This window comes from Bufo bufo, chromosome 9 (genome assembly GCF_905171765.1).
Source record: "Bufo bufo chromosome 9, aBufBuf1.1, whole genome shotgun sequence".
Taxonomy (NCBI): Eukaryota; Metazoa; Chordata; class Amphibia; order Anura; family Bufonidae; genus Bufo; species Bufo bufo.
Genome location: NC_053397.1, coordinates 1,357,376 through 1,380,156, shown reverse-complemented (window position 1 = coordinate 1,380,156; position 22,781 = coordinate 1,357,376). Strand labels below are relative to the sequence as shown.

Genomic DNA, 22,781 nt, shown 5'->3' with positions numbered 1-22,781 from the left:
GCTCCACACACACCCACCATCCACACGTATGACACTGCTCCACACACACCCCATCCACACGTATGACACAGCTCCACACACACCCCATCCACACGTATGACACAGCTCCACACACACCCCATCCACACGTATGACACAGCTCCACACACACCCCATCCACACGTATGACACAGCTCCACACACACCCCATCCACACGTATGACACTGCTCCACACACACACCATCCACACGTATGACACAGCTCCACACACACACACCATCCACACGTATGACACTGCTCCACACACACACACCATCCACACGTATGACACTGCTCCACACACACACACCATCCACACGTATGACACTGCTCCACACACACACACCATCCACACGTATGACACTGCTCCACACACACACACCATCCACACGTATGACACTGCTCCACACACACACACCATCCACACGTATGACACAGCTCCACACACACACCATCCACACATATGACACAGCTCCACACACACACCATCCACACGTATGACACAGCTCCACACACACCATCCACACGTATGACACAGCTCCACACACACCCCATCCACACGTATGACACGGCTACATCATTTCTCTGCCAGTCATTTTGCATTGTTAACTCTTTAATGTGACAACAGAAGGTTTATAACAAGCCCAAGGGCACGCTCCCTGCAGTCCGCACAGGTGGAGACCATGTCTGATACATGTAGAAGGGAGCATCTACATCCTGCACACATGGGGCCTGATTTATCATATTTATACCCCAGTTTTCTGCGTATTTGCAACTTTTTCGCCCCAACTTGCACGAACGATGTTTCTCCTTCCCACTTACCCCAAGAGCAGGCATGAGGGCAGGGAGGGGACGGGTCACGGACTACCGGATGCTGTGCCTAATACGAGGCGTACCCCGCCGGTCAATGATAACGGAGGCCCATAAAGTTTTATCATGGGGGAGGGGCAGCTAGGAAACCAGAAGGCTCAGTCGGACTCTTCGTCTTCCTCCTCCAGGTCACTTTCTCTGCTCTCCTCTTCCTATAAAGTAAAACAAAGGAGTCTGCCCGCGTGTCCATGGGGTCCTTATATCCATGAACAACATGTATCCCACCCTACGAGCGCCTCCTGCTCTATATGTAACATGTACACCACCCTACGAGCGCCTCCTGCTCTATATGTAACCTGTACACCACCCTACGAGTGCCTCCTGTTCTATATGTAACACGTACACCACCCTACGAGCGCCTCCTGCTCTATATGTAACCTGTACACCACCCTACGAGCACCTCCTGCTCTATATGTAACCCGTACACCACCCTACGAGCGCCTCCTGCTCTATATGTAACCCGTACACCACCCTACGAGCGCCTCCTGCTCTATATGTAACACGTACACCACCCTACGAGCGCCTCCTGCTCTATATGTAACCTGTACACCACCCTACGAGCGCCTCCTGCTCTATATGTAACCTGTACACCACCCTACGAGCGCCTCCTGCTCCATATGTAACCTGTACACCACCCTACGAGCGCCTCCTGCTCTATATGTAACACGTACACCACCCTACGAGCGCCTCCTGCTCCATATGTAACATGTACACCACCCTATGAGTGCCTCCTGCTCTATATGTAACATGTACACCACCCTACGAGCACCTCCTGCTCTATATGTAACACGTACACCACCCTACGAGCGCCTCCTGCTCTATATGTAACATGTACACCACCCTACGAGCGCCTCCTGCTCTATATGTAACCTGTACACCACCCTACGAGCGCCTCCTGCTCTATATGTAACACGTACACCACCCTACGAGCGCCTCCTGCTCTATATGTAACATGTACACCACCCTACGAGCGCCTCCTGCTCTATATGTAACCTGTACACCACCCTACGAGCGCCTCCTGCTCTATATGTAACCTGTACACCACCCTACGAGCGCCTCCTGCTCTATATGTAACACGTACACCACCCTACGAGCGCCTCCTGCTCTATATGTAACATGTACACCACCCTATGAGTGCCTCCTGCTCTATATGTAACCTGTACACCACCCTACGAGCGCCTCCTGCTCCATATGTAACACGTACACCACCCTACGAGCGCCTCCTGCTCCATATGTAACCTGTATCCCACCCTACGAGCGCCTCCTGCTCTATATGTAACCTGTACACCCTACGAGCGCCTCCTGCTCTATATGTAACCTGTACACCACCCTACGAGCGCCTCCTGCTCTATATGTAACCTGTACACCACCCTACGAGCGCCTCCTGCTCCATATGTAACCTGTACACCACCCTACGAGCGCCTCCTGCTCTATATGTAACACGTACACCACCCTACGAGCGCCTCCTGCTCCATATGTAACATGTACACCACCCTATGAGTGCCTCCTGCTCTATATGTAACATGTACACCACCCTACGAGCGCCTCCTGCTCTATATGTAACACGTACACCACCCTACGAGCGCCTCCTGCTCTATATGTAACATGTACACCACCCTACGAGCGCCTCCTGCTCTATATGTAACCTGTACACCACCCTACGAGCGCCTCCTGCTCTATATGTAACACGTACACCACCCTACGAGCGCCTCCTGCTCTATATGTAACATGTACACCACCCTACGAGCGCCTCCTGCTCTATATGTAACCTGTACACCACCCTACGAGCGCCTCCTGCTCTATATGTAACCTGTACACCACCCTACGAGCGCCTCCTGCTCTATATGTAACACGTACACCACCCTACGAGCGCCTCCTGCTCTATATGTAACATGTACACCACCCTATGAGTGCCTCCTGCTCTATATGTAACCTGTACACCACCCTACGAGCGCCTCCTGCTCCATATGTAACACGTACACCACCCTACGAGCGCCTCCTGCTCCATATGTAACACGTACACCACCCTACGAGCGCCTCCTGCTCTATATGTAACCTGTACACCCTACGAGCGCCTCCTGCTCTATATGTAACCTGTACACCACCCTACGAGCGCCTCCTGCTCCATATGTAACCTGTACACCACCCTACGAGCGCCTCCTGCTCCATATGTAACCCGTACACCACCCTACGAGCGCCTCCTGCTCCATATGTAACCCGTACACCACCCTACGAGCGCCTCCTGCTCTATATGTAACCTGTACACCACCCTACGAGCGCCTCCTGCTCCATATGTAACACGTACACCACCCTACGAGCGCCTCCTGCTCTATATGTAACCTGTACACCACCCTACGAGCGCCTCCTGCTCTATATGTAACCTGTACACCACCCTACGAGCGCCTCCTGCTCCATATGTAACACGTACACCACCCTACGAGCGCCTCCTGCTCCATATGTAACCTGTACACCACCCTACGAGCGCCTCCTGCTCTATATGTAACACGTACACCACCCTACGAGCGCCTCCTGCTCCATATGTAACCCGTACACCACCCTACAAGCGCCTCCTGCTCTATATGTAACCTGTACACCACCCTACGAGCGCCTCCTGCTCCATATGTAACACGTACACCACCCTACGAGCGCCTCCTGCTCCATATGTAACACGTACACCACCCTACGAGCGCCTCCTGCTCTATATGTAACACGTACACCACCCTACGAGCGCCTCCTGCTCTATATGTAACATGTACACCACCCTATGAGTGCCTCCTGCTCTATATGTAACCTGTACACCACCCTACGAGCGCCTCCTGCTCCATATGTAACACGTACACCACCCTACGAGCGCCTCCTGCTCCATATGTAACCTGTATCCCACCCTACGAGCGCCTCCTGCTCTATATGTAACCTGTACACCCTACAAGCGCCTCCTGCTCTATATGTAACCTGTACACCACCCTACGAGCGCCTCCTGCTCCATATGTAACCTGTACACCACCCTACGAGCGCCTCCTGCTCCATATGTAACCCGTACACCACCCTACGAGCGCCTCCTGCTCCATATGTAACCCGTACACCACCCTACGAGCGCCTCCTGCTCTATATGTAACCTGTACACCACCCTACGAGCGCCTCCTGCTCCATATGTAACACGTACACCACCCTACGAGCGCCTCCTGCTCTATATGTAACCTGTACACCACCCTACGAGCGCCTCCTGCTCTATATGTAACCTGTACACCACCCTACGAGCGCCTCCTGCTCCATATGTAACACGTACACCACCCTACGAGCGCCTCCTGCTCCATATGTAACCTGTACACCACCCTACGAGCGCCTCCTGCTCTATATGTAACACGTACACCACCCTACGAGCGCCTCCTGCTCCATATGTAACCCGTACACCACCCTACAAGCGCCTCCTGCTCTATATGTAACCTGTACACCACCCTACGAGCGCCTCCTGCTCCATATGTAACACGTACACCACCCTACGAGCGCCTCCTGCTCCATATGTAACACGTACACCACCCTACGAGCGCCTCCTGCTCCATATGTAACCCGTACACCACCCTACGAGCGCCTCCTGCTCTATATGTAACCTGTACACCACCCTACGAGCGCCTCCTGCTCTATATGTAACACGTACACCACCCTACAAGCGCCTCCTGCTCCATATGTAACCTGTACACCACCCTACGAGCGCCTCCTGCTCCATATGTAACATGCTTACTGCCCTAATAGCAGCTCCTGCTCTATATGTAACACGTACACCACCCTACGAGCGCCTCCTGCTCCATATGTAACACGTACACCACCCTACGAGGGCCTCCTGTTCTACATGTAACACGTACACCACCCTACGAGCGCCTCCTGCTCTATATGTAACACGTACACCCTACGAGCGCCTCCTGCTCCATATGTAACCTGTACACCACCCTACGAGCGCCTCCTGCTCCATATGTAACCCGTACACCACCCTACGAGCGCCTCCTGCTCCATATGTAACATGCTTACTGCCCTAATAGCGCCTCCTGCTCGGTAGTAGCATGTTGACTGCACCCGCCTGACCCATGAGAGATCCCTCATTATAATGTGCACTGTGCGGCTGCCCGTGTCCTGCACCTGCTCCTCCGGCTCCTCGGGGGGGAGCTGTGACTCTGGATCCTCTTCTGTCTCACTGTCTTGTGACTTCTGGGATAATATTTCCTCCCCCTGAGAAAGTGAACAGATGCAGATTACATGGCGGTTCCCAGTTTGCCAATATCTGACCGGCGCGGCATACCCTGTGGGACCGCTCTCACCTGGAGGTCTCTGTTTTTGAGGTTGCCCAGCCAGAACGCCTCCTGGCAGTTGTTGAGGACCAGCATGGCTTTCACCCGGTACACGAACATCTCCAGAGTCTTCTTCAGCAGTGGCACGTGTGTGGTCAGACCGGTGTCCTGATGGATCTGAAGAGAAGGAAACCTCTCAGGTACTGAAAGAAGGCCAACACATGGCACCACACCAACCGGGCCGACACCTACTTTGGAGTGACCGCACATGTGGTGAAGTTGCCGGGTGCATAACTGTAGGATTTTCAGTAAACTCTGCACATCGTCCTGTAAAACATGCAAAGAAAATAAAACTGGGGGTCATTCAGCACATCCCAGTGCACGTCGCCATGGCTGAAAGCACAAGAGCAAACCATGCACCAGCGCTGCGCAAACACTATAATAAAGTAAATACAGTCGCCGTACTCACGATGTAAAACGCTAATGCTGCTTTATAAAGGCGAGATGCACAGCGTCCTGTAGAACATGCCATCAATAAGCTGACCACGGAGTGCGGGCAGCCATGGGTATATGGCCACACATTCCCGTATAACTCACCCGATGCTTCTTAAAACAGCAGTCCAGAAGAGGCATCCCGACCCTCAGGAAGGTCTCCACAAACTGGCGGCCATACTGCCGGGAAAGACAGAAGTGACAGTAAACCACTGGGGAAGGACTAGAAAAGAGACAGGACAAGCCGCGATGGAGTAAGAAGACCTCCGCACCTTCAGGCAGGTAATCAGCATGGGACGACTGTCAAACACCTGCGGAGGAAGAGACACCAACCTCAGTCTTCAGCCCTACTAGAAGCCCCGAGGGTCAGACCGCAGCACTCACCTTAACCAGGTTGACGAGAATGTGGAAATTCCTGACCGCCAGACTCCAGCACAGAAGCCGCTCCGCGTGTACCTGTAAGACACAGGGTGACCACTGCTCTACGTGAAGGACCCCCGGAATAAGAGGAAAAACTAGGACTAGCATGGCAGACGCCAGCACTAGGACTGGAAGGCACAGTCACAGGGTAAGGCGTGCGGCATCTGCACAACCGTGTGTGACAAGGACCAGGAATAGACCCGGGATGGACAGGATAGCCGCTTCCACCTAGAGTGCTGGGGTTACTAAGGTTAGGGTGCCCAGACCTAGCCACTTACTGCCCAACATATCCCTGTGGACCCAAGAATTAAAGGGAAAGTGGCGGTCCTCACTGCACAGGGCCTGCCAGATGCTTCCCCCACAGCTCCAGGACCACACAGACTCAGCCATGATATCCACCGCCACTTACCTGTCCGTCAGCCCTTGTCCCAGCAGGAATGTTCCTCACATATTTCTCCAACTTGTTCATCAGGACACGGTAGAAAACCACAAATGTTTGCCTGAAAAGAAGAGAAGCCCTGATACCAAGCGCCACCACCGGAGGCCCTATAGCGGGCACAACAGGGTGACAGCCGACAGTCCGGGCCGCATACCGGTAGGCACTACAGGGGGACAGCGGACAGTCCGGGCCGTATAGCGGGTGGCACTACAGGGGGACAGCGGACAGTCCGGTCCGTATAGCGGTGGGCACTACAGGGGGACAGCGGACAGTCCGGGCCGTATAGCGGTGGGCACTACAGGGGGACAGCGGACAGTCCGGGCCGTATACCGGTGGGCACTACAGGGGGACAGCGGACAGTCCGGGCCGTATAGCGGTGGGCACTACAGGGGGACAGCGGACAGTCCGGGCCGTATAGCGGTGGGCACTACAGGGGGACAGCGGACAGTCCGGGCCGTATAGCGGTGGGCACTACAGGGGGACAGCGGACAGTCCGGGCCGTATAGCGGGTGGCACTACAGGGGGACAGCGGACAGTCCGGTCCGTATAGCGGTGGGCACTACAGGGGGACAGCGGACAGTCCGGGCCGTATACCGGTGGGCACTACAGGGGGACAGCGGACAGTCCGGGCCGTATAGCGGTGGGCACTACAGGGGGACAGCGGACAGTCCGGGCCGTATAGCGGGTGGCACTACAGGGGGACAGCGGACAGTCCGGTCCGTATAGCGGTGGGCACTACAGGGGGACAGCGGACAGTCCGGGCCGTATACCGGTGGGCACTACAGGGGGACAGCGGACAGTCCGGGCCGTATAGCGGTGGGCACTACAGGGGGACAGCGGACAGTCCGGGCCGTATAGCGGGGGGCACTACAGGGGGACAGCGGACAGTCCGGGCCGTATACCGGTGGGCACTACAGGGGGACAGCGGACAGTCCGGGCCGTATAGCGGTGGGCACTACAGGGGGACAGCGGACAGTCCGGGCCGTATACCGGTGGGCACTACAGGGGGACAGCGGACAGTCCGGGCCGTATAGCGGGTGGCACTACAGGGGGACAGCGGACAGTCCGGGCCGTATACCGGTGGGCGCTACAGGGGGACAGCGGACAGTCCGGGCCGTATACCGGTGGGCACTACAGGGGGACAGCGGACAGTCCGGGCCGTATACCGGTGGGCACTACAGGGGGACAGCGGACAGTCCGGGCCGTATAGCGGTGGGCACTACAGGGGGACAGCGGACAGGCCGGGCCGGGCCTGTGGTTCGCCTACCTGGTCAGAGTGGGATATGTAGATGAATGTCCGTCTTTTGCCGCGTTCATCAGCTCAGACACTCCTGCGCCACAGATTTCTTCAATGGCTTTCGGGACATCAGCGTACTCCAGGTAGATACTGGAACACACAGGAACCGATCATAGTGCCGAGTCCAGCCCCCATCACACGGTGCCACATGTGGGCTCTGCCACTCACCATAACAGGCTCTGTAGGGCCTCATTAAACTTGATGCCCCTCTCACGCTCCCCGTTGGGCTGGATCCAGGACTGGCACAGAAAACCTTTCACAATGGAGGCTGTTTCCAAAAGAAGGACAATGAACGGCACGTACATCGCGATGAGCGCTAAATGAAGGGTGGCGCTGTGCATACCGGTACTGCTGCGGTACTGCGCGGCGTCCGTCTTCTCCATCAGCGCAATCAGCAGCTGCGTTAGGCTCAGGGCGGCAGAGATTGTGGGGACGCTGCTGCACAGGTTCTGGAAGTAGCTGACACTGTGGCTGAGAGGAAAAGGGCATCAGCAGGGGGCGCAGCAGTGAGAGCGGACATGGGACACGCGCGATACATACCGGACCTGCTCCTCCAGGTCCACCGACGGGTCCGACTCCTTTATTCTGTGTGCAAACACCGCCAGCGCCGACTTCCACAGATTCCTGTTCTCATGCTGTAAAAAGCCATTCCTAAAAGAAGAGGTGAGAGTGATATCAGCCGCAGTGCCAGGCCCCACACGTATGACGAGAGAGCGCCACATACCAGGCCAAGAGAGCGTGGAAAATCTGCAGGAGCAAATGGTAGCAGGAGGCCATGTGCTGGTGCTCCTTCACGTCCTGCCCCGCAGCACCCACCGCACCGGGACCCTCAGCCAGGAACGTCTGCCGAAGAGAAGGAGCGGTGAGCCATGACCGTCCGCGCTCAGCACATGTAACGTGCCACGAGATCAGTACATGCAAGACCTCACATCACAAGATGCCGCATGCCACGTGATCAGTACATGTAAGACCTCACATCACAGGATGCCGCATGCCACGTGATCAGTACATGTAAGACCTCACATCACAGGATGCCGCATGCCACGTGATCAGTACATGTAAGACCTCACATCACAGGATGCCGCATGCCGCATGATCAGTACATGCAAGACCTCACATCACAGGATGCCCCATGATCAGTACATGCAAGACCTCACATCACAGGATGCCGTGTGCCACGTGATCAGTACATGCAAGACCTCACATCACAGGATGCCGTGTGCCACGTGATCAGTACATGCAAGACCTCACATCACAGGATACCGCGTGCCACGTGATCAGTACATGCAAGACCTCACATCACAGGATGCCGTGTGCCACGTGATCAGTACATGCAAGACCTCACATCACAGGATGCCACGTGATCAGTACATGTAAGACCTCACATCACAGGATGCCCCATGATCAGTACATGCAAGACCTCACATCACAGGATGCCGTGTGCCACGTGATCAGTACATGCAAGACCTCACATCACAGGATGCCGTGTGCCACGTGATCAGTACATGCAAGACCTCACATCACAGGATACCGCGTGCCACGTGATCAGTACATGCAAGACCTCACATCACAGGATGCCGTGTGCCACGTGATCAGTACATGCAAGACCTCACATCACAGGATGCCACGTGATCAGTACATGTAAGACCTCACATCACAGGATGCCCCATGATCAGTACATGCAAGACCTCACATCACAGGATGCCGTGTGCCACGTGATCAGTACATGCAAGACCTCACATCACAGGATGCCGTGTGCCACGTGATCAGTACATGCAAGACCTCACATCACAGGATACCGCGTGCCACGTGATCAGTACATGCAAGACCTCACATCACAGGATGCCGTGTGCCACGTGATCAGTACATGCAAGACCTCACATCACAGGATGCCGCGTGCCGCGTGATCAGTACATGCAAGACCTCACATCACAGGATGCCGTGTGATCAGTACATGTAAGTCCTCACATCACAGGATGCCACGTGATCAGTACATGTAAGACCTCACATCACAGGATGCCCCGTGATCAGTACATGTAAGACCTCACATCACAGGATGCCGTGTGCCACGTGATCAGTACATGTAAGACCTCACATCACAGGATGCCACGTGATCAGTACATGCAAGACCTCACATCACAGGATGCCCCGTGATCAGTACATGTAAGACCTCACATCACAGGATGCCGCGTGCCACGTGATCAGTACATGTAAGACCTCACATCACAGGATGCCGCGTGCCACGTGATCAGTACATGTAAGACCTCACATCACAGGATGCCACGTGATCAGTACATGTAAGACCTCACATCACAGGATGCCGTGTGCCACGTGATCAGTACATGCAAGACCTCACATCACAGGATGCCACGTGATCAGTACATGCAAGACCTCACATCACAGGATGCTGCGTGCCAGGTGATCAGTACATGTAAGACCTCACATCACAGGATGCCGTGTGCCCCGTGATCAGTACATGCAAGACCTCACATCACAGGATGCCCCGTGATCAGTACATGTAAGACCTCACATCACAGGATGCTGCGTGCCACGTGATCAGTACATGCAAGACCTCACATCACAGGATGCCCCGTGATCAGTACATGTAAGACCTCACATCACAGGATGCCACGTGATCAGTACATGTAAGACCTCACATCACAGGATGCCGCGTGCCACGTGATCAGTACATGCAAGACCTCACATCACAGGATGCCGTGTGATCAGTACATGTAAGACCTCACATCACAGGATGCCACGTGATCAGTACATGTAAGACCTCACATCACAGGATGCCGTGTGCCACGTGATCAGTACATGCAAGACCTCACATCACAGGATGCCACGTGATCAGTACATGTAAGACCTCACATCACAGGATGCCACGTGCCACGTGATCAGTACATGTAAGACCTCACATCACAGGATGCCGCGTGCCACGTGATCAGTACATGTAAGACCTCACATCACAGGATGCCCCGTGATCAGTACATGCAAGACCTCACATCACAGGATGCCACGTGATCAGTACATGTAAGACCTCACATCACAGGATGCCGTGTGCCACGTGATCAGTACATGCAAGACCTCACATCACAGGATGCCACGTGATCAGTACATGTAAGACCTCACATCACAGGATGCCCCGTGATCAGTACATGCAAGACCTCACATCACAGGATGCCACGTGATCAGTACATGTAAGACCTCACATCACAGGATGCCGTGTGCCACGTGATCAGTACATGCAAGACCTCACATCACAGGATGCCACGTGATCAGTACATGTAAGATCTCACATCACAGGATGCCGTGTGCCACGTGATCAGTACATGTAAGACCTCACATCACAGGATGCCACGAGATCAGTACATGCAAGACCTCACATCACAGGATGCCGTGTGCCACGTGATCAGTACATGCAAGCCCACACATCACAGGATGCTGCGTGCCACGTGATCAGTACATGTAAGACCTCACATCACAGGATGCTGCGTGATCAGTACATGTAAGACCTCACATCACAGGATGCCGCGTGCCACGTGATCAGTACATGTAAGACCTCACATCACAGGATGCCACGAGATCAGTACATGTAAGACCTCACATCACAGGATGCCCCGTGATCAGTACATGTAAGACCTCACATCACAGGATGCCACGTGATCAGTACATGTAAGACCTCACATCACAGGATGCTGCGTGCCACGTGATCAGTACATGTAAGACCTCACATCACAGGATGCCGTGTGCCACGTGATCAGTTCATGCAAGACCTCACATCACAGGATGCCGTATGATCAGTACATGTAAGACCTCACATCACAGGATGCCACGTGATCAGTACATGTAAGACCTCACATCACAGGATGCCGCGTGCCACGTGATCAGTACATGCAAGACCTCACATCACAGGATGCCGTGTGATCAGTACATGTAAGACCTCACATCACAGGATGCCACGTGATCAGTACATGTAAGACCTCACATCACAGGATGCCGTGTGATCAGTACATGTAAGACCTCACATCACAGGATGCCACGTGATCAGTACATGTAAGACCTCACATCACAGGATGCCGTGTGCCACGTGATCAGTACATGCAAGACCTCACATCACAGGATGCCACGTGATCAGTACATGTAAGATCTCACATCACAGGATGCCGTGTGCCACGTGATCAGTACATGTAAGACCTCACAGCACAGGATGCCACGAGATCAGTACATGCAAGACCTCACATCACAGGATGCCGTGTGCCACGTGATCAGTACATGCAAGCCCACACATCACAGGATGCCGCGTGCCACGTGATCAGTACATGTAAGACCTCACATCACAGGATGCCACGAGATCAGTACATGCAAGACCTCACATCACAGGATGCCGTGTGCCACGTGATCAGTACATGCAAGCCCACACATCACAGGATGCTGCGTGCCACGTGATCAGTACATGTAAGACCTCACATCACAGGATGCTGCGTGATCAGTACATGTAAGACCTCACATCACAGGATGCCGTGTGCCACGTGATCAGTACATGTAAGATCTCACATCACAGGATGCCGTGTGCCACGTGATCAGTACATGTAAGACCTCACATCACAGGATGCCGTGTGATCAGTACATGTAAGACCTCACATCACAGGATGCCACGAGATCAGTACATGTAAGACCTCACATCACAGGATGCCGTGTGATCAGTACATGTAAGACCTCACATCACAGGATGCCACGAGATCAGTACATGTAAGACCTCACATCACAGGATGCCGCGTGATCAGTACATGTAAGACCTCACATCACAGGATGCCGTGTGCCACGTGATCAGTACATGCAAGACCTCACATCACAGGATGCCGTGTGATCAGTACATGTAAGACCTCACATCACAGGATGCTGCGTGCCACGTGATCAGTACATGTAAGACCTCACATCACAGGATGCCACGTGATCAGTACATGTAAGACCTCACATCACAGGATGCCGTGTGATCAGTACATGTAAGACCTCACATCACAGGATGCCACGAGATCAGTACATGTAAGACCTCACATCACAGGATGCCACGTGATCAGTACATGTAAGACCTCACATCACAGGATGCCGTGTGCCACGTGATCAGTACATGCAAGACCTCACATCACAGGATGCCGTGTGATCAGTACATGTAAGACCTCACATCACAGGATGCTGCGTGCCACGTGATCAGTACATGTAAGACCTCACATCACAGGATGCCACGTGATCAGTACATGTAAGACCTCACATCACAGGATGCCGTGTGATCAGTACATGTAAGACCTCACATCACAGGATGCCACGAGATCAGTACATGTAAGACCTCACATCACAGGATGCCCCGTGATCAGTACATGTAAGACCTCACATCACAGGATGCCACGTGATCAGTACATGTAAGACCTCACATCACAGGATGCCGCGTGCCACGTGATCAGTACATGTAAGACCTCACATCACAGGATGCCACGTGATCAGTACATGTAAGACCTCACATCACAGGATGCCACGTGATCAGTACATGTAAGACCTCACATCACAGGATGCCCCGTGATCAGTACATGTAAGACCTCACATCACAGGATGCCACGTGATCAGTACATGTAAGACCTCACATCACAGGATGCTGCGTGCCACGTGATCAGTACATGTAAGACCTCACATCACAGGATGCCCCGTGATCAGTACATGTAAGACCTCACATCACAGGATGCCACGTGATCAGTACATGTAAGACCTCACATCACAGGATGCCCCGTGATCAGTACATGTAAGACCTCACATCACAGGATGCCGTGTGCCACGTGATCAGTACATGTAAGACCTCACATCACAGGATGCCACGTGATCAGTACATGTAAGACCTCACATCACAGGATGCCCCGTGATCAGTACATGTAAGACCTCACATCACAGGATGCCACGTGATCAGTACATGTAAGACCTCACATCACAGGATGCTGCGTGCCACGTGATCAGTACATGTAAGACCTCACATCACAGGATGCCCCGTGATCAGTACATGTAAGACCTCACATCACAGGATGCCGTGTGCCACGTGATCAGTACATGTAAGACCTCACATCACAGGATGCCGTGTGCCACGTGATCAGTACATGCAAGCCCTCACATCACAGGATGCCCCGTGATCAGTACATGTAAGATCGCACATCACAGGATGCCACGTGCCACGAGATCAGTACATGTAAGACCTCACATCACAGGATGCCGTGTGCCAGGTGATCTCATGTGGCACATAAAATCTGCGCATTAATATAATATATAGATCCCGCTGTGCAGGCGCCAATCAGGACAAGGTGACTATGGGGAAACGATCGGGAAGGATGGTTCCTAATGCCGCGCTCGCCAGTACCTGGAAGTAGTGGTGCACGTTCTCCACATGGCTGCACAGCGGGGTCAGGAGCCCGACAACCACTTCTGCCACGTCTTGAGGCGTCCTCTGGCGCAGATGGGAGAACTCCGAGCTCTTCGTGTCTTTCACCTGCACAACAGGGAGATTAAATCCACACACATGTAAAAGGGCAGCCGCGTGCGTGTCCGGGAATTTATATACTGTGCCGCCAGGTATATGCCCTAACATTATATAGACCCCCCGTACATTATATAATATATACAGACCCCCTGTACTATATATAATATATACAGACCCCCGTGCTAGGGATCGACCGATTATCGGTTTTACCGATATTATCGGCCGATATTAAGGATTTTGAACGTTATCGGTATCGGCATCTATTATGCCAATATTCCGATAACGTATGGGGAACAAGGATCGTGCTGCTGACAGCGCTCTGTGCTCCCTCGGCAGCCCAGGGGAGAAGAAAGCAGCGTCTCCTCCCCCTGTGCCGCTGCTGCCACCAATGAGAGGAGGGAGGAGAAGAGGAAGGGCTGTGGTCACTGCGCCACCAATGTCTAATACTGGGGTTGGGGGGGGCGCACTGTGCCACCAATGATTAATACAGGGGTTGGGGGGGGGGGGGGAAGGGGCGCACTGCGCCACCAATGAAGATAACTCTCTCATTAATTCATATACAGGTGGCGGGTGCTGGCTGCAGAATCAAATAGCCGGCTCCCGACCTCTATGAACGGCAGCTGCGGTCCGCGGTAGTTAACCCCTTAGGTGCTGCGGATCGCAGCTACCGCTCATAGAGGTCTGGAGCCGGCCATGTGATTCTGCAGCTCCCGCCTCCTGTATATGAATTAATGAGAGAGTTATCTTCATTGGTGGCGCAGTGCCATGGTAACATCCCTGCTGCTGTGTGTACTATGCACAGGACAGCAAAGAGAGTGTGAGGTCCTATTCACCCTGATAGAGCTCTGTCAGACACTACTGAAGCCCTGGCTGCCATGGTCAGCTCCCTGCTGCTGTGTGTACAGAGCCCAGGACAGCAGGGAGAGTGTGAGGCCCTATTCACCATCATAGAGCTCTGTCAGACACTACTGAAGCCCTGGCTGCCATGGTAACATCCCTGCTGCTGTGTGTACTATGCACAGGACAGCAGGGAGAGTGTGAGGCCCTATTCACACTGATAGAGCTCTATCAGACACTACTGAAGCCCTGGCTGCCATGGTAACATCCCTGCTGCTGTGTGTACTATGCACAGGACAGCAAAGAGAGTGTGAGGTCCTATTCACCCTGATAGAGCTCTGTCAGACACTACTGAAGCCCTGGCTGCCATGGTAACATCCCTGCTGCTGTGTGCACTATGCACAGGACAGCAGGGAGAGTGTGAGGTCCTATTCACCCTGATAGAGCTCTATCAGACTCTACTGAAGCCCTGGCTGCCATGGTAACATCCCTGCTGCTGTGTGTACAGAGCCCAGGACAGCAGGGAGAGTGTGAGGTCCTATTCACCCTGATAGAGCTCTATCAGACTCTACTGAAGCCCTGGCTGCCATGGTAACATCCCTGCTGCTGTGTGTACAGAGCCCAGGACAGCAGGGAGAGTGTGAGGTCCTATTCACCCTGATAGAGCTCTATCAGACACTACTGAAGCCCTGGCTGCCATGGTAACATCCCTGCTGCTGTGTGTACTATGCACAGGACAGCAGGGAGAGTGTGAGGTCCTATTCACCCTGATAGAGCTCTATCAGACTCTACTGAAGCCATGGCTGCCATGGTAACCTCCCTGCTGCTGTGTGTACTATGCACAGGACAGCAGGGAGAGTGTGAGATCCTATTCACCCTGATAGAGCTCTATCAGACACTACTGAAGCCCTGGCTGCCATGGTAACATCCCTGCTGCTGTGTGTCTATGCACAGGACAGCAGGGAGAGTGTGAGGTCCTATTCACCCTGACAGAGCTCTATCAGACACTACTGAAGCCCTGGCTGCCATGGTAATCTCCCTGCTGCTGTGTGTACAGAGCCCAGGACAGCAGGGAGAGTGTGAGGTCCTATTCACCCTGATAGAGCTCTATCAGACACTACTGAAGCCCTGGCTGCCATGGTAACATCCCTGCTGCTGTGTGTACTATGCACAGGACAGCAGGGAGAGTGTGAGGTCCTATTCACCCTAACAGAGCTCTATCAGACACTACTGAAGCCCTGGCTGCCATGGTAACATCCCTGCTGCTGTGTGCACTATGCACAGGACAGCAGGGAGAGTGTGAGGTCCTATTCACCCTGATAGAGCTCTATCAGACACTACTGAAGCCCTGGCTGCCATGGTAACATCCCTGCTGCTGTGTGTCTATGCACAGGACAGCAGGGAGAGTGTGAGGTCCTATTCACCCTAACAGAGCTTTATCAGACACTACTGAAGCCCTGGCTGCCATGGTAATCTCCCTGCTGCTGTGTGTACAGAGCCCAGGACAGCAGGGAGAGTGTGAGGTCCTATTCACCCTGATAGAGCTCTATCAGACTCTACTGAAGCCCTGGCTGCCATGGTAACCTCCCTGCTGCTGTGTGTACTATGCACAGGACAGCAGGGAGAGTGTGAGGTCCTATTCACCCTGATAGAGCTCTATCAGACTCTACTGAAGCCCTGGCTGCCATGGTAACCTCCCTGCTGCTGTGTGTACTATGCACAGGACAGCAGGGAGAGTGTGAGGTCCTATTCACCCTGATAGAGCTCTGTCAGGGTAAATAGGACAAGGGTTCTAGTCCCTAAGAGGGCTAAAAGTTAGGTACTGTATATAATATCCACAGACCCCCTATTCCGGTACTGTATATAATATCCACAGACCCCCTACCCCGGTACTGTATATAATATCCACAGACCCCCTACCCCGGTACTGTATATAATATCCACAGACCCCCTACCCCGGTACTGTATATAATATCCACAGACCCCCTACCCCGGTACTGTATATAATATCCACAGACCCCCTACCCCGGTACTGTATATAATATCCACAGACCCCCTACCCCGGTACTGTATATAATATATACAGACCCCCTACCCCGGTACTGTATATAATATCCACAGACCCCCTACCCCGGTACTGTATATAATATCCACAGACCCCCTACCCCGGTACTGTATATAATATCTACAGACCCCCTACCCCGGCACTGTATATAATAATATCTACAGACCCCCTACCCCGGTACTGTATATAATAATATCTACAGAACCCCTACCCCGGTACTGTATATAATATCCACAGACCCCCTATTCCGGTACTGTATATAATAATATCTACAGAACCCCTACCCCGGTACTGTATATAATATCCACAGACCCCCTACCCCGGTACTGTATATAATATCCACAGAACCCCTACCCCGGTACTGTATATAATATCTACAGAACCCCTACCCCGGCACTGTATATAATATCTACAGACCCCCTACCCCGGCACTGTATATAATAATATCCACAGATCCCCTACCCCGGTACTGTATATAATATCTACAGACCCCCTACCCCGGTACTGTATATAAGAACCACAGACCCCCTACCCCGGCACTGTATATAATATCCACAGACCCCCCTACCCCGGCACTGTATATAATATCCACAGACCCCCTACCCCGGTACTGTATATAATATCCACAGACCCCCTACCCCGGTACTGTATATAATATCCACAGACCCCCTACCCCGGCACTGTATATAATAATATCCACAGACCCCCTACCCCGGTACTGTATATAATAATATCCACAGACCCCCTACCCCGGTACTGTATATAATATATACAGACCCCCTACCCCGGTACTGTATATAATATCTACAGACCCCCTACCCCGGCACCCGTCCGGTGCAGCACTGATCGTATACAGCAGACGCTGCGCCCATCTGGTGCAGCACGGAGTGGCAGCCTTCTACAGACCACAGGACGGAGCTCTACTGTACACAGCACAGGCTCTTAGCCACATTTTTTGTTGGTCAGGGTTTATGTGCGGCAGTGAAAAACACCCTAATGGAAACCTGAAGAACCCCCATCAATGGGAGCCACTGGATCTGTCCCCGCGGCGTTACAGGCTCACACTGTCTGCAGTCTATGCAATCAGAACATGAAGGGTTCGAAGAGGTCTAACCCCAGAGGTGACCCCATATATACAGCTCTATACAGAGTGCATGGCCGGGCACAGCAGCTCAGACTTGGCTTACCTTCAGAATGAGTGACCTTTTGGAGGTGGTCAGAATGTGCTCCACTTTGCGGGACAGATCCTCCAGGAGAAAGTCAAGCTCTGCCGGCCCCAGCTGCACCACTTCTGTAGCCTGTAGGACACAGAATGAATGGTGCTGAGCTCGCAGCCGCCCGCAGGCTGTGACTGCACCAGAATCAGGAGGCAGACCTTTACCTTTGTACACATGTTAGAATCCAGCAGTGAGCGCGTGACGAGGCCGCTCTGGAGAACCGTGAACACGTGGACATCCAGCTCCCTAAAGAATGGCCGGTAACTGCACAGGCTGACGCAGGGCCTGCTGTTCTCATCCTTGTCCTGAAACACATGGAGATTGAAGACCTCAGCAACAGAGAGGGCCCCGAAACCTCCTACTTACAGAGCTGGACTACCTTCTCCAACTGGCTCTTCTGCGTCTCCAGCGGCTCCTCAGTCTGTGAGGCTTCTGTGGACGAGTTCTTCCCATCCCCCAGTGGACGCTTCTTTCCTTAAGTATGAGAAATGCGGCAATGAGCCCGAGCTCTGACACAAGATGGCCGCTCTCGCACTGCACCCACATTCTGAACCGAGGCATCACCCCAAAAGGTAAAGAGCAAGTCATCACAACCCTTCTCACCCGTCATTAGCCGCTTAGTAAGAATCCACAGCCCACCCAGTCAGGAAGAAGAGCCAAGATGATTGGAGACCTCCCCGCCCAGTCAGGAAGAAGAGCCAAGATGATTGGAGACCTCCCCGCCCAGTCAGGAAGAAGAGCCAAGATGATTGGAGACCTCCCCGCCCAGTCAGGAAGAAGAGCCAAGATGATTGGAGGCCTCCCCGCCCAGTCAGGAAGAAGAGCCAAGATGATTGGAGACCTCCCCGCCCAGTCAGGAAGAAGAGCCAAGATGATTGGAGGCCTCCCCGCCCAGTCAGGAAGAAGAGCCAAGATGATTGGAGACCTCCCCGCCCAGTCAGGAAGAAGAGCCAAGATGACTGGAGACCTCCCCGCCCAGTCAGGAAGAAGAGCCAAGATGACTGGAGACCTCCCCGCCCAGTCAGGAAGAAGAGCCAAGATGATTGGAGGCCTCCCCGCCCAGTCAGGAAGAAGAGCCAAGATGATTGGAGGCCTCCCCGCCCAGTCAGGAAGAAGAGCCAAGATGATTGGAGACCTCCCCGCCCAGTCAGGAAGAAGAGCCAAGATGATTGGAGACCTCCCCGCCCAGTCAGGAAGAAGAGCCAAGATGATTGGAGGCCTCCCCGCCCCAGTCAGGAAGAAGAGCCAAGATGATTGGAGGCCTCCCCGCCCAGTCAGGAAGAAGAGCCAAGATGATTGGAGGCCTCCCCGCCCAGTCAGGAAGAAGAGCCAAGATGATTGGAGACCTCCCCGCCCAGTCAGGAAAAAGAGCCAAGATGATTGGAGGCCTCCCCGCCCAGTCAGGAAGAAGAGCCAAGATGATTGGAGACCTCCCCGCCCAGTCAGGAAGAAGAGCCAAGATGATTGGAGGCATGCCCACCCAGTCAGGAAGAAGAGCCAAGATGATTGGAGGCATGCCCACCCAGTCAGGAAGAAGAGCCAACATGATTGGAGGCATGCCCGCCCCCCATTGATAGTACCCCTCTTAGTCTTCTTCACAGCAGTAACAGCAGGTAATGCAGGAGGTGGCCCCTCAATCTGATCACAGTCAAAACGGGCACAAGGCGGAACATAACCGGGACAAGCTGAAGAAAAACAAAATGAATGTGAGTGACCCCAAATCCCCCATATGTGACTCCCACACCCACCATGCTGATCACCAGGAGGCAGTATTATAGTAGTTCTATACATAGGAGCAGTATTATAGTAGTTATATTCTTGTACATAGGGGCAGTATTATAGTAGTTATATTCTTATACATAGGAGCAGTATTATAGTAGTTATATTCTTATACATAGGAGCAGTATTACAGTAGTTATATTCTTGTGCATAGGAGCAGTATTATAGTAGTTATATTCTTGTACATAGGAGGCAGTATTATAGTAGTTATATTCCTGTACATAGGAGCAGTATTATAGTAGTTATATTCTTGTACATAGGAGGCAGTACTACAGTAGTTATATTCCTGTACATAGGAGCAGTATTACAGTAGTTATATTCTTGTACATAGGAGCAGTATTACAGTAGTTATATTCTTGTACATAGGAGCAGTATTATAGTAGTTATATTCCTGTACATAGGAGCGGTATTATAGTAGTTATATTCTTGTACATAGGAGGCAGTATTATAGTAGTTATATTCTTGTACATAGGAGTAGTATTATAGTAGTTATATTCTTGTACATAGGAGTAGTATTATAGTAGTTATATTCTTGTACATAGGAGCAGTATTATAGTAGTTATATTCTTGTACATAAGAGCAGTATTATAGTAGTTATATTCTTGTACATAGGAGGCAGTATTATAGTAGTTATATTCTTGTACATAGGAGGCAGTACTACAGTAGTTATATTCTTGTACATAGGAGCAGTATTATAGTAGTTATATTCCTGTACATAGGAGCGGTATTATAGTAGTTATATTCTTGTACATAGGAGGCAGTATTATAGTAGTTATATTCTTGTACATAGGAGTAGTATTATAGTAGTTATATTTTTGTACATAGGAGTAGTATTATAGTAGTTATATTCTTGTACATAGGAGCAGTATTATAGTAGTTATATTCTTGTACATAGGAGCAGTATTATAGTAGTTATATTCTTGTACATAGGAGCAGTATTATAGTAGTTATATTCCTGTACATAGGAGCGGTATTATAGTAGTTATATTCTTGTACATAGGAGCGGTATTATAGTAGTTATATTCTTGTACATAGGAGTAGTATTATAGTAGTTATATTCTTGTACATAGGAGTAGTATTATAGTAGTTATATTCTTGTACATAGGAGCAGTATTATAGTAGTTATATTCTTGTACATAGGAGGCAGTATTATAGTAGTTATATTCTTGTACATAGGAGGCAGTATTATAGTAGTTATATTCTTGTACATAGGAGGCAGTATTATAGTAGTTATATTCTTATACATAGGAGGCAGTATTATAGCAGTTATATTCTTGTACATAGGAGCAGTATTATAGCAGTTATATTCTTGTATATAGGAGGCAGTATTATAGTAGTTATATTCTTATACATAGGAGCAGTATTATAGTAGTTATATTCTTATACATAGGAGCAGTATTATAGTAGTTATATTCTTGTACATAGGAGGCAGTATTATAGTAGTTATATTCTTGTACATAGGAGCAGTATTATAGTAGTTATATTCTTGTACATAGGAGCAGTATTATAGTAGTTATATTCTTGTACATAGGAGGCAGTATTATAGTAGTTCTATTCTTGTACATAGGAGCAGTATTATAGTAGTTATATTCTTGTACATAGGAGCAGTATTATAGTAGTTATATTCTTGTATATAGGAGGCAGTATTATAGTAGTTATATTCTTGTACATAGGAGCAGTATTATAGTAGTTATATTCTTGTACATAGGAGCAGTATTATAGTAGTTATAGTCTTGTACATAGGAGCAGTATTATAGTAGTTATATCCTTGTACATAGGAGCAGTATTATAGTAGTTATATTCTTGTACATAGGAGCAGTATTATAGTAGTTATATTCTTGTACATAGGAGGCAGTATTATAGTAGTTATATTCTTGTACATAGAAGCAGTATTATAGTAGTTATATTCTTGTACATAGGAGCAGTATTCTAGTAGTTATATCCCTGTACATAGGAGCAGTATTCTAGTAGTTATATCCCTGTACATAGGAGCAGTATTATAGTAGTTATATTCCTGTATATAGGAACAGTATTATAGTAGTTATATTCTTGTACATAGGAGCGGTATTATAGTAGTTATATTCTTGTACATAGGAGGCAGTATTATAGTAGTTATATCCTATGATAGAAGGATATAACCGAGTCCGGAGTAGTAAAAAGACTACGCTTTAACCTCTTGATCTATAGCTTTGCTCTATCCTAATGAGACTTTCTCCCATGTAATTGATATCTAAATGGGTTGTGACATAACTGGAATGTATAACCTATCCACAGGAGTGGTGACAAACACCTGATGACTTTGGGTTCACCATGTGGGCCCCCACTGATCACCAGAAGGGGAGTCACAAAACCCAATTCCTCATCACCGCACAGCGGCAGTGAGGAGGCGTTGGGATGGCAGTCAAGCGCGCGCCGTGCCGTCTGTGGGGCTGATGGACGTAGCCGAGCGCTGTACTTGTGACAGGGTAATAAGTGTCCGTTGTGACACAACCCCTTTAAGTGGAAATACAGGTCTGACCCCAGACATTAGTCACACTCTGAAATGTAGG

The 22,781-nt window shown here is 51.2% G+C and overlaps 1 protein-coding gene across 1 annotated transcript in view; it reads right to left on the bottom strand.

Moving 5' to 3' along the window:
- Positions 1-611: 611 nt before the first annotated feature.
- FANCD2 (FA complementation group D2) overlaps positions 612-22,781 on the bottom strand; it is a gene marked incomplete at its 5' end in the record, with an annotated part of 40,295 nt that continues 18,125 nt past the window's right edge. The window contains 18 exons of the mRNA XM_040407892.1: positions 612-1,041; positions 5,021-5,110; positions 5,200-5,346; positions 5,422-5,496; positions 5,767-5,841; positions 5,934-5,972; positions 6,046-6,117; positions 6,491-6,581; positions 7,788-7,907; positions 7,986-8,085; positions 8,161-8,288; positions 8,358-8,468; positions 8,542-8,660; positions 14,215-14,343; positions 18,424-18,534; positions 18,618-18,758; positions 18,833-18,927; positions 20,034-20,138. Of these exons, the coding sequence (XP_040263826.1) occupies positions 988-1,041; positions 5,021-5,110; positions 5,200-5,346; positions 5,422-5,496; positions 5,767-5,841; positions 5,934-5,972; positions 6,046-6,117; positions 6,491-6,581; positions 7,788-7,907; positions 7,986-8,085; positions 8,161-8,288; positions 8,358-8,468; positions 8,542-8,660; positions 14,215-14,343; positions 18,424-18,534; positions 18,618-18,758; positions 18,833-18,927; positions 20,034-20,138 (1,802 nt within the window). The remainder of the gene's footprint in view (positions 1,042-5,020; positions 5,111-5,199; positions 5,347-5,421; positions 5,497-5,766; positions 5,842-5,933; positions 5,973-6,045; positions 6,118-6,490; positions 6,582-7,787; positions 7,908-7,985; positions 8,086-8,160; positions 8,289-8,357; positions 8,469-8,541; positions 8,661-14,214; positions 14,344-18,423; positions 18,535-18,617; positions 18,759-18,832; positions 18,928-20,033; positions 20,139-22,781) is intronic.